The following is a 13,472-nucleotide window of genomic DNA, read 5'->3' on the forward strand; positions in this document are numbered from 1 at the left end:
TATAGCCAATCTTGCTGTTCGAGGAAATCCTGGGTCAGTATACTTTAATTGTAGATTTGTTTTTAAAATTTCACTCATGCCCAAAATGTACAGAAAGCCAACATGTCTTCCACAGCCCTGAACAATTTGTTACTTTATATACATGGGACAAAACAGCTCTGGCATCTGATACCAAACTCAGGCACCTTTATCATAGAGCTACCTTACCTGGTGTGGTGAATGTGATTCACACCGGATTATAACCTGTATATACATGTGTCTATATTGTAAGTGCAGTTGCACTATCAGACCTCCAGGGGGAGTAGCTCTGGGAATGCTTGAGAGTTGTACGGGGCATCTCCCTTGGCTCCGCCAATGACTCCTCCCCCGGGAGCTGCTATATAAAGATCAGTGCCACAGGGTCAGCCGGCCAGTTCACCGAAAGTTCAATGGCTAACAGGCTGGCTCTGTTGTAAGTATATTAAAACCGCTATTCTAATCCTACAAGCACGTGTCCGTAGAATTGTTGGTTCCAACAATTTAATATACTTAGGAAACAGTCAAAAAAATAATGGAAGCAGCCCTCAAGCCCGGACGCCTAGAACTCGACCCACAGGATGCAGAGGCTAAGGAATTTTTTCCCACTGGCTGAGATGTTTTAAAGCCTACCTGGCAGAAGCCAGCACCGCCGGAACAACGGAGGAACAAAAACTCAGCCTACTGCACGCTAGGGTAAGCCACAGAATCTCCACACAGCTGAATCCAGCCGGTTCTTACACCGCAGCGCTGGCAATACTGGACAAAATGTACGTTAGGCCCATTAACAAGGTTTATGCACGCCACGTGTTTACAACTCGCCGTCAGCGGCCTACAGAAACGCTTGCCGAATTTGTAAGGGAATTGAACAACCTTTCCAATGACTGTAATTATCAAGCCGTTACCGCGGCTGAGCATAGGGAGCTTGCTGTGCGGGACGTTTTTGTAGCGGGCCTTAGGTCTAACTATGTGCGCCAAAGACTGCTAGAAAAGGGGGCCCAGGACTTAGACACTGCTGTGGAGGCTGCTACCACTATGGAAGTTTCCTTCCGCAGCCTCACGTCGTTTCCCGCGGACTCCGCCATGGACCCTCGACCAACAGTCCCCCCAGGCCTGTGCCGCACGGCCCCCCAGCTACCGCGCTGCCAAAGCCAGTTACTCTGCTGCCCCAACCAGCTACTCAGCTGCTCCAGCCAGCTACTCAGCTGCCCCAGCCTGCCATTTCTGTGGCCAAAGCCAGCACCCGCGGCAGCACTGCCCAGCCCGATCCGCGACCTGCAGCAGCTGCGGGGAGAAAGGCCACTATGCCAGAGTGTGCCTCACGAAAAGGGCCCCAGTTTTTAACTCCCCTGCAGAGAGAACAAATCTTCTCAGGCTACAAACCTGGGCAAAAGTGAGATCTTCCCGGTGAACCCAAAAAGGGGAGGGGCAGAGCTGGAGGGACTGCCATTTAAACAGGCCTCACACAAATTCCACTACCTGGGGATCCAATCGCCCATTGCTGGACAGGGATCTACAAATGGAACCTGACCAGTCTGGTGGAGGAAGTGAAAAAGGACCTGCAAAGGTGGGATACAGTCCCACTCTTCCTGACAAGGAGAGTGCAGATGATCAAAATGAACGTACTGCCCAGGTTCCTCTTCCTGTTCAGACCTATACCAGTCTACATCCTTAAGGCCTTCTTAAACTCATTAGAAAAACTGATCTTGGTGTTGGTGGTTGGGGGTGGGGGGTTCTCAAGGATCCCTAAAAAGGTGCTGCAGAGAACGAGATCCTTGGGGGAACTAGCACTCCCAAACCTGCAATATTACCACTGGGCAGCAACTGCGGAGAGGGTAATGGGGTGGAAAAAGAAGCCAGCAGCCGAGTGGGTGTATTTGGAGGAGGTTTCCTGCAGGGGGACCTCCCTCCGGGCCCTGGTCACGGCGGTGCTCCCATCCCCATCAAACACTCAACAAGCCCAGCGGTGATAACAACACTCTGGTTGTGGAACCCCAACTGCAACAGCACTCTGGGCTAACCAAAATGTCCGTTAAGGCCCCCATCTGCAATAACCGCAGGTTCTCGCCCGCGACAATGGACGGCACCTGCAAAAGGTGGAGACAGGACAGAGGGATGCTGACAGTTAGGGACATGTACACAGACAACAGACTGACAACACTAGAGGAACTAACAGAGAAGTTCCAGCTGATGGGGCAATGAGCCAAGATATATGCAGGCCACAAATGTCCTACGCAGGGAAGCAAGGACATACTCACTATCACCGCAACAGTCTTTGACTGAGGACCTCCTCGACTGGACATCTTAGTGCGGAGAACTACGGCAATCTGTATGGGTGATTACTGGGAAGAGCAAACACACAACTGGACGAGACAAGAGAAAATGGGAGGAACACTTAGAATTTGAAATAGCGTAGTGACTCTGGAGCGAAGCACTGCATAGTGTCAATTCCGCATCCACTTGCGCAAGGCCTAATGCAGCTGAAAGTGGTACACAGAGCCCACTTAACTAGAACCCGAATGAGTAAGTTCTTCCCGGAGATGGATGATAAATGTGAACGGTGCCAATGAGGCCGGGCCAATCACGCCCATGTGTTCTGGGCTTGCACCAGACTCATCGGGTTCTGGACAGGCTTCTTCGAGGCAATGTCCAAGTTGGTGGGGATGAGGGTGGAGCCATGCCTGAGAGTGACTTTGGGGTCTGAGAACTACCAGATCTCTTCTCGAGGAGGAGGGCCGACGCCCTTGCCTTTGCCTCCCTAATCACCCGCCGGAGAATCCTTCTCGGCTGGCGATCATTACCTAAAGCTGCGGGTTGGCTGTCCGACCTGTCGGAAGAAGGCTTCTACAAGACATGAGAGCCATTCACTCAGTTGTTTCAAGACCTGTTTGCAGCCAAGAGCGAGTAAACAAAAGGGAGCTGAAAGCGACGACACAACGAATGGGCAATAAAGAGGGAGGAGAGGGAGGGGAGGGAACAAATCAACAAAATACACGGTGTCACGCCAATCAAACAGAAACAAGATACAGGAGCTGATGAGGAAAGAGGGCACGCCAGACAATTAGAAGGTGAGGGCAAAAAGAAAAGGGGGGAAAAGAGAGGTTAGGGACCCGACTGGGAATAAGTACTTACTGGAGAACGCAAAATAAGAAGCCGCAACCGATGTATAATTTTCTTTTTTCTTTTCCTTTTCTGTTGTTTTCAGTACATCTTCACAATTGCCTTTGTTTTATATAGCTTAAAAATGCTTAATAAAAATATAAATAAAAAGTTTATACAGGTCAGGTGTAAATGAAGCTAATTTCAATAAATTGTACTGAGCTTTATGGAGGTGTGCAATATTGTCATCCAAGAGTAGAACCATGCAAGCTAAAATAATGACTTATATTCAATACAGTGACGTGCAAGAAAGAACAAAAGGAGAGACACTGTTTAGCACAATGACTAGAATTGTCCTTGAAGTTCAAGAGACCTGTTTAATCCTTTGAAAAAAAGTTTCACTCACAGCGTTTTCAATTTGCAAACACTCCAGCAATATTTTTTCAAGTTCTTCCCTCAGTTCCAGCTTTCATTGTACTGCTCAGCTGATCATCTGTAACGTAGTAAAACACCCCAAGGCATTTCAAAAGAATATTAAACAAAATTTCACACAGCCACATAAGGACATCATAAGGATGATACAACCTCCTCTCAGCTTTCGGTTAAGGACTCCCTTAATACTTGGATAAGAGGGCAGCATGGTGGCACAGTGGTTAGCATTGCTGCCTACGGCGCTGAGGACCCGGGTTCGAATCCCGGCCCTGGGTCAATGTCCGTGTGGAGTTTGCACATTCTCCCCGTGTCTGCGTGGGTTTCACCCCCACAACCCAAAGATGTGCAGGATAGGTAGATTGGCCACTCTAAATTGCCCCTTAATTGGAAAAAACGAATGGTACTCTAAATTTATAATTTAAAAAAACACTTGGATAAGTGCCTTAACCTGCAGGGCTACAGGCCAAGGATGGTGTTAAAGAGGAAAAGAGAAAATGTCAGCTGCAAGCACAGTTGGCAATGATGATGCAACAAAATAGTGGATGCTGAAGAGACTAGAATTGGAAGAGTAGAATGACTCTTTCTGCTCTTGCGTTTTTAACTGGATTGCCCCATAAGGATCTTGTGGTCGGAAGCTCATTTTGTATGAAATATGACAGCAAGATTGTGAATAATCTAGTTCCTCCTCAAAATTGCCAGTTGAGTCAGTGGCAAGGAAATGGAGTTTGTGGTGGGAACCAAGGCTTCAGTCTTCCCAATACTTAATTGGAGGAAATGTCTGCTCATCCAGTACTGGTTGACTGCCCATAGAAATGTTGAGTGAAGTGGTGATTAGATAGAGCATATACATGGAAACTGATGGATGATGTTGCTGAGGAGCAGCATGGAGATACGAAATTAGAGGGAGCCAAGGATAAAATGCAGGAATCCTCTGACTATGATTACATTGATAAGAATGGACCCAATGAGTGTAGCCCCACCCAGTTGGATGGAAGTAGAGGGGTGCTGGAGGAGGGTGGAGTGGTCAACTATGTCAAAGGCTGCAAGAAGATTGAGGGATAATTTACTTTTGTCATTTGTATTTTGATAAGAGTTGTTTTGGTACTGTGCCAGGGTCAGGAAACAGATTCAAATATGGAGTTCCAGGACAGGCGACAGTACAAAGGTTCAATTTAAAATGTTACCCTGCCCCAGCATATAGTGGACGTCTCCACAAATCTTAAAGAGGTCTACACTTCACCCTTCAAGGCCACAAAACATTAATTCAGATGGCTGATTTAAATGAGAAAATGTTTGAAAATCAAGTTACCAAAGAAAAATAATGGATTTCCCTTGGCCACATGAATTTATTTTTGATTTTCCACTCATGTTAAGCACATTGGGATATTTTCATAGAATTTACAGTGCAGAAGGAGGCCATTCGGCCCATCGAGTCCGCACCAGCTCCTGGAAAGAGCACCCTACCCAAGGTTAACACCTCCACCCTATCCCCATAACCCAGTAACTCCACCCAACACTAAGGGCAATTTTGGACACTACGGGCAATTTATCATGTCCAATCCACCTAACTTACACATCTTTGGACTGTGGGAGGAAACCGGAGCACCCGGAGGAAACCCACGCACACATGGGGAGGATGTGCAGACTCCGCACAGACAGTGATCCAAGCCGGAATCGAACCTGGGACCCTGGAGCTGTGAACCGATTGTGCTATCCACAATGCTACCGTGCTGCCCTTTTTTACTACGTGAAAGCCTTATTGTCCGCACAAACATTTGCTCACACCTAACTATTGCAACATTTGAAATGAAACTTTAGCCAAGCCTATTGACCAACTGAAAAAGCAAGCAGGACTGAACCCATGACTTCAGTTACATAAAATAGAGGTTCACAGGTGCAATTGTTTATTTTGATTAGTCATGGAGATTAGTTCTCTGCTGATCTTATTGCAGCAACTCATGGTGATGCATCTACTGTCAGTTAACTACATATTTCAGTTACATTTTGCTAAAGATAAAACATGCTTTTCTCCCTGCAGCAGACCACTCATTACAACTAGGTGGTCCATGTTACTCCTCCTCCCCCAAGCATCACAGTCCATCAGAGAGATCGCCAGTATCTTCCTTGCTAACTGGCTCACTGTGTGAGCACAGACGGGAAACCTCGGTCCTTGATGACCTGTGCCCTACAAGGACCACCTACATGTCAGCACCATATTCAGAAAATGAACTTCACTTCCAAAGTGCCGGTAAGAACAATTGTGTACCCAATGAGAGAAAAGGGAAGCCACTAAAACTTATCATGTGTTTATGTTATATCAACAACACAAGATTGTTGGTTCAAAAACACACCCGTTGTCAGTATAGATTGCAAGATTTTAAACTTTAAGCTTCAAATCAAAACTAAAGCCACGTAAAAGGTATATGGGTGTCATTAGCAAAAAGACATTAAAATCTTATGGTTGTTGAACCAGAGTGCCCAAACAAATTGCAGCACATTAAGCCAAGTATATAGGATTACATAAGATATATAGTACAGAAATAGACCCCATTCAGTCCAACTAATCCATGCCAGTGTTTATGCTCTACTCGAGTGTCCTCCCATCTTTTCCCATCAAAATCTACCATCTATCCCTTTCTCCCTCATATGTGCTTGCCTTGTTTACCCTTCAAGTGCATCCATACTACTTACTTCAACTACTCCCTGTGGCAGGGAGTTCTACATTTTCACCACCCTTGGTGAAAAATTCTTCTGAATTTTCTATTGGATTTCATGGTGGCTAACTTAGACCATAAAATATAGGAGCAGAATTAGCCCACTGGGCCCATCAAGTCTGCTCCGCCATTCGGGTCATGGCTGATATGTTATTCACCCCCATTCTTCTGCCTTTTCCCTCTAACCCCTGATCCCATTCTTCTGCCTTTTCCCTATAACCCCTGATCCCATTATTAATCAATTATATTAATGGCCTCCAGGTATATTTCACCCCACAAAAGAAAACATTCTCTCTGTATTCACTCTAACAAAACCTTTCGTAATTGTAAAGACCTCTATTAGGTCACCTCCTCCCCCCTCCAAGAGAGAAGATCCAGCCAGTCAGTCTTTTGCTGTTGTGTACACCTACATTTCTGGTATTATCCTTGTTAATCTCTGTACTATCTCTTACACCTCTATCATTTTTATAATAGGGCGACCAGAACTGCATTGTACTCTAGTCTGTTCAGGTTTGGAGAGCATACCTTCTCTACTTTTCAATTCTATCCCTTTAGAAATAAAACCCAGTGCTTGGTTTGCTTTAAAATAAATTGCCTTGCTGTGGCGCAACTTTTAGCGATCAATGTACTTATACTCCGATTCTTTTGTTCCTCAATCCCACCCAGACTTGCACATTCCCAGTGATAAGTGACCTCTCTCGTCTTCCCATCAGAATGTACTACCTCAGATTTAACAGAGTTGAACTTAATGTGCCAATTATTGGCCCATTTTGCAATTTTATTAATATCCTCCTGTAATGTGGTGTAGTCCTCCTCTGTATTGGCTGTTCCACACACCCCACCCCCTCCAAATTTGGTGTCATCTGTGACTTTAGAAAGAGAGTTTTTTGATTCAAAAAAACAAATTAATGTACATTATGAACACCAGTGGTCCCAGCACTGCTCGATGTGGAACACCCTCTTCCCACCTGCTACTCAACAACTACCTTCTCTTCCCACACTCGGCTTTCAGTCTTGAAGCCAATGTGTCTGTGTTAGCTCTCTGAAGGTGCTTTTTCACAGCCCTATATCTTTTTCCTTGTCAGATAATAGCCCTCGTTTGAATCTTGAACCTACCCTCGATTGAACCTGCCTCCTCCACATACTCCAGCAGTGCATTCCAGTTCCTAACCACTCACTGCGCAGTTTATCATGTCACCATTCCTTCCTTCACCAATTACTTTTAATCTGTGCCCTCCGATTCTTGAACCCAAGACGTTTCTCCCCCATCTACTCTCTCCAGACCCTACAGTATTTTGAATATCTCTATTAAATCTCCCCTCGATCTTCTATTCCCCAAGAACAGTTGCTGTTTTTCTCAGGAAGCACTCCTTTCTAGCGTGTGTGGTCTTTGACCTTATCAATCTATTCCGGGAAACCTATCAAAGCCTCTTTTTAGTGTATGTGGACTTTGACCTTATCAATCTATTCTGGGAAACCTATCAAAGCCTCATAGTCTATCCTCTCATTAAAAAAAAATCATGTTTGATCAAGCAAGATTTAAAAATCTATGCTATTAATTTCTCTGTTCCAGGGGTGGTTCTATTTTCTGTTTAGGAAAGATTGTTAGTTTTACTAGAATTTATGTTAAACTGATTGGCCTATAATGCTGTTCATGTTCTCTTTCCTCCCCCCCCCCCCCCCCCCCCCTGAATATAGGAATTACATTAGCTACCACCAATCCTCTGACATCATGCCTTTCTCTAACAAGTAAAAATAATGTGCCTGCTGTCTCTTCCCCAGTTTTTAAAAAATTAAATACATGGATGTGTTTGTTGGTGGGTGTAAATTTGGATGAAAATGTGAAAAAGGAGAATTAAAATATTTTTAAGAATTTATAAAAATATTTATTAAAAAGATTAAAAATGTGGATGCATATCCAATCTACCCAGATGCTTTATCTCAGATGCTTTATCTGGAGTTTGCTTGTTCAGTACAATCTTTTTATTTTTTTTTAATATGTTGCTGATTATACATCTCCCTTTGCTATCTCTTATGTGATATTTTCCTATCTGTCCAATAAGGTCCAGTTTTCATCACAACCTTCCTTTAATTCATATGCTTGGAAAACAGTTATGTTTTGGATCATTTCTTAGTTCCTTTTTGTTTTCATAATTGTTTTTTGCCTTCAATATCAATCTCGCCATAGTTTGCGGGCCAAGTTCGACTTGTTGACCACCAGAAAGGCAGAGACACAGTGGAGGAGGGCGCAGGGCGCGGTATATGAGTATGGGGAGAAGGCGAGCAGGATGTTGGCGCATCAGCTCCGTAGGCGAGATGCGGCTAGGGAAATTGATGGAGTGACGGATAAGGGTGGGAATGTAGTGCAAAAGGGGGCAGAGGTAAATGGGGTCTTTAGGGACTTCTACGAGGAACTGTACCGGTTGGAGCCTCCGATATGGGGGGGGGGGGGGGGGGGGGAGGGGGGGGGATGGGGGGGGGGGGGGGGGATGGAGAGCTTCATGAACAGGCTATGTTTCCCAAAGGTGCAAGACGAGCTGGTGGAGGGGCTGGGGGCGCCGATAGAGTTGGAGGAGCTAGTCAGGGGGATTGGTCAAATGCAGTCAGGTAAGGCGCCGGGGCCGGATGGGTTCCCGGTGGAATTTTATACAAAGTATGCGGATCTGGTGGGTCCCCTGTTGGTGCGAGCCTTCAATGAGGCATGGGAGGGGGGGGCTTTGCCCCCGACGATGTCACGGGTGCTGATCTCTCTGATCCTGAAGCGGGATAAGGACCCCTTATGTGGATCATACAGGCCTATCTCGCTCCTCAATGTTGACGCTAAGTTGCTGGCGAAGATCCTGGCCACCAGGATAGAGGACTGTGTGCCAGGGGTGATACACGAGGAGCAGACAGGATTTGTCAAGGGACGGCAGCTCAACACGAATGTGCGGAGATTGCTAAATGTTATTATGATGCCGGCGGGGGAGGCGGTGATAGTGGTGGCGCTGGATGCAGAGAAAGCGTTTGATAGAGTTGAGTGGGGGTACCTGTGGGAGGTGCTGGAGCGGTTCGGATTCGGGGAGGGGTTCATCAAATGGGTGAGGTTGCTCTACGCGTCTCCGATGGCGAGTGTAGTTACCAATGGAAGGAGATCAGAGTACTTTAGGCTCTACCATGGGACCAGGCAGGGGTGCCCCCTGTCCCCCTTGCTCTTTGCATTGGCGATTGAACCTCTGGCTATGGCGTTGAGGGAGTCAGGGAGGTGGAGGGGTCTGGTGCGGGGTGGGGAGGAACATCGGGTATCGCTGTATGCGGGCCTGCTGTTGTATGTGGCGGACCCGGAAGGGGGAATGCCGGGGATGATGGAGCTGTTAGCGGAGTTTGGGGGCTTCTCGGGCTAGAAGTTAAATTTAGGCAAGAGTGAGGTACTTGTAGTACACCCGGGTGATCAGGAGGAGGGAATTGGGAGGCTCCCGTTTAAGAGGGCAGTGAAGAGTTTCAGATACCTGGGGGTGCAGGTGGCTAGGAGTTGGGGGACTCTCCGTAAGCTTAATTCTACCAGGCTGGTGGAGCAGATGGAGGAGGAATTTAAAAGGTGGGACATGGTGCCGCTATCGTTGGCAGGTAGAGTGCAGTCCGTCAAAATGACGGTTCTCCCGAGGTTCTTGTTCCTCTTTCAGTGTTTGCCCATCTTTATCCCTAGGGCCTTTTTTAGAAGGGTGACTAGCAGCATCATGGCTTTGTTTGGGCGCATGGGACCCAGAGGGTGAAGAGGGTCTTCTTTGAGCGGGGTAGAGATGGGGGGGGGGGGGCTGGCATTACCCAATCTCTCGGGGTATTATTGGGCGGCCAATGTGTTGATGGTGCGCAAGTGGGTGATGGAGGGGGAGGGGGCAGCATGGAAACGGATGGAGAGGGCGTCCTGTGGAGATACAAGCCTTTGGGCCCTGGTAACGGCGCCGTGGCCGCTCCCTCCTCCGAGGTATACCAGGAGTCCGGTGGTGGCGGCTACCTTCAAGATTTGGGGGCAGTGGAGGCGACATAGGGGAGAAGTGGGGGGGGGCTCGATGGAGGCTCTGTTAAGGGGGAACCATCGGTTTGTCCCAGGGAACATTGAGGGGGGGTTGGCACAGAGCGGGCATCAGACAGCTGAGGGACCTGTTCATTGATGGGAGGTTTGCGAGCCTGGGGGAGTTGGAGGAGAAATTTGGGCTCCCCCCGGGGAACATGTTCAGGTATCTGCAGGTAAAGGCGTTTGCTAGGCAGCAGGTGGAGGGATTCCCTTCGCTCCCCGCGAGGGGGGTGAGCGACAGGGTACTTTCGGGGGTCTGGGTCGGAGAGGGGAAGATATCTGATATCTACAAGGTAATGCAGGAGGTGGAGGAGGCGTCAGTAGAGGAGGCGTCAGTAGAGGAGCTGAAAGCTAAGTGGGAGGGGGAACTGGGGGAACAGATCGAAGACGGGACATGGGCTGATACCCTGGAGAGGGTTAATTCTTCCTCCTCATGTGCACGGCTTAGCCTCATCCAATTCAAGGTGCTGCACCGGGCCCACATGTCCGGGTCTAGGATGAGTAGGTTCTTTGGGGGCGAAGACAGGTGTGTCAGGTGTTCGGGGAGTCCAGCGAACCATGCCCATATGTTCTGGGCATGCCCGGCACTGGAGGAGTTCTGGAAGGGGGTGGCGAGAACGGTGTCGAGGGTGGTGGGATCCAGGGTCAAGCCAGGCTGGGGACTCGCGATATTTGGGGTTGGGGTGGAGCCGGGAGTGCAGGAGGCGAAAGAGGCCGGCGTGCTGGCCTTTGCGTCCCTAGTAGCCCAGCGGAGGATCTTGCTACAATGGAAGGATGCGAGGCCCCCAAGCGTGGAGACCTGGATCAATGACATGGCAGGTTTTATTAAGCTAGAGAAGGTGAGGGGGGAGGAAAAGAGGGGGGGGAGAAGAGGGGGGGAAGAGAGGGGGGGGAAGAGAGGGGGGGGGAAAGAGAGAGAGGGGGGGAAGAGAGGGGGGGGGAAAGAGAGGGGGGGGAAAGAGAGGGGGGGGGAAAGAGAGGGGGGGAAGAGAGGGGGGAAAGAGAGGGGGGGGAAGAGAGGGGAGAGACGATGACTATGTTTGCTTATTTAATTTTAATTTATTTTTAAGTTCTCTTGTTGTTCACTGGGTTTGGTGGGGGGGGGGATGTGATACATGCGTTGATACGGTCTTGGGGGTGTTATAGTTATTATGGGGTTATTTTGTTGCATTTCATTGTTTGTCGTCATATTTTCTGTAAAAAATTCCAATAAAAATTATTTAAAAAAATAAAAAATATCAATCTCGCCATAGCACATCCACTCTGTCGAAGAGTGCCCATTCTTACTTTGCATCTCCCTCATCTTTATTCATCCATGGAGTCCCACCCAATGTTTCATTTGTTCTTTCCGTTTAGGGGAATGTTTTTCATGCATTCTGTTGAGCAGAATGTCAAAATGTTCCCAATTAAAGCATCATTGTTGTTTGCTCATTTGATTTTAATTGGAGCGGAGAGAGTGGGAGGAACCAGTGGTAGTCCCAAAACAGCTTTTACGTCACCAATTTCCCAGAATTATTTAAAAATGGCACCCTGATCTTTCAAAAATCTAAGTTTGAACCGTCCCACCAGCATGATAATGGGACCTGTCCACAACTTCTTGCCCAACTACTAAAAATACTGCTGAGGAAGCCTACTTGGGATTAGCAGGTTTACCCATTGGCTGCACCACTCCGCAGACAGGAAGAGAAAATTCCACAATATCTATGCTGAGTCCTTAAAAATCAACTTTTCTCCCAATCCGATAAGGGTTTTCATCACACTTTTACCCTCACCTCAAAATTTATTATGGTCACTATTACCCAAATGTACCCCTACTTACCTGCAAAGGATATCCCCCTCTTAGATCCATTAATGAATTCTGCCTTGTTGGGCTCTTTAGATATTGGAGTCAGAATGCAGCCGTATGCCCATTGCAAGAATCCATTCTATCTCCTTTGCCTACCTCAATGTTGAGGGTAGGTGAAATCCCCATGATGTATTTAATTTTTTTTAAACTTCTTCCCAAAAAAGGAATAACTGCCCATTATCCGGGTTATCTTTGTCTTTATCCATCAGGATTATATTTTTGTCTTGCTGACAATTTCCCCGTCTTCGCAAAATGTTACACCCTGCAATGTACAACTCAGTCAGTGGAGAGATGGTTTAGCTCAGTGGGCTGGACAGCTGGTTTGTGATGTAGAACAAGGCCAGCAGCACGGATTCATTTCCCATACCAGCTCGGTGTACCCAAACAGGCGCTGGAATGTGGCAACTAGGGGCTTTTCATAGTAACTTCATTGCAGTGTTAATGTAAGCCTACTTGTGACAATGAAGGTTTGACAATAAAGGTTGTTTATTTTATCAATGTGATATGTCAGGAATTTTTAATGTCTGGTTCCTCCCAATACTCTTATTCTAGACAGTACAGTATTAAATAATATTTTCACATTTTTTCCACTCCCATTTTTATAACTATTCCTTTTCCATCAACATCCTATTTTATTACATCCTGTTTTATTATTTCAATCCTTTTCTGCTTCTTCTACATCCCCTCCCCTCTTAGTAGTTTAAAGCCCTTGCCATATTTATCCTTTCTCAGGATCCAGGTTTATGTAGTTTATGCCATCAGTACAGCTCATTTACTAGTATCCAACAGTAGCCTTGCCCTATGTTAATCTCCTGATCAGTCTGCTCTCTTGTGCCATTTTGCATGTGGCTCAGGCAATAATCCAGCAATTCTTATCCCTGAAGTGCCACTTCTTACTTGGGAGTCAAACTCATGCATCAGTTCCTGGATATATGTGAACTACAACTAAGGATTTTCAATAATCATTAGATTGATCTGAACTATTCAGTAGAAAGTATTTATGCCTTAGCTGAATGTGATTCAAATTCAACAACCTAGACTTGCATTTATATAGCACCATTCTAAACCACACATCTGAAAATGCTTTAACATGCAACAAAACATTTTGAAATGTAGTAATTGTTGTGATTATGGTCACTATTACACAAAATTTTAGATCTTGTGTTTTAAATGCATTTACTGCTTATTTATCCCTTCCAGATACTGACCAGACGGATGCTGCAGGGCAGGCCTGCAAAAAACTGCAGAATAAACTGGATGGTCTGCAAAACCTGGTGGAAGATCTTCAGTTCAAGAATCATGGTATTATAAT

General features: G+C 46.6%; 1 protein-coding gene across 3 annotated transcripts in view; it reads left to right on the plus strand.

Moving 5' to 3' along the window:
- LOC119963106 (coiled-coil domain-containing protein 158-like) overlaps positions 1–13,472 on the plus strand; it is a 336,026-nt gene that overhangs the window by 322,179 nt on the left and 375 nt on the right. For 2 of the 3 annotated variants that reach the window (XM_038791705.1, XM_038791704.1), the window contains 2 exons: positions 5,585–5,794; positions 13,361–13,462. In XM_038791705.1, coding sequence (XP_038647633.1) covers positions 5,585–5,794; positions 13,361–13,462 — 312 coding nt within the window. Of the gene's footprint in view, positions 1–5,584; positions 5,795–13,360; positions 13,463–13,472 lie in introns of those variants that run through there. The other variant, XM_038791706.1, reaches the window with a different exon arrangement.

This window comes from Scyliorhinus canicula, chromosome 3, assembly GCF_902713615.1.
Source record: "Scyliorhinus canicula chromosome 3, sScyCan1.1, whole genome shotgun sequence".
NCBI classification, from domain to species: domain Eukaryota; kingdom Metazoa; phylum Chordata; class Chondrichthyes; order Carcharhiniformes; family Scyliorhinidae; genus Scyliorhinus; species Scyliorhinus canicula.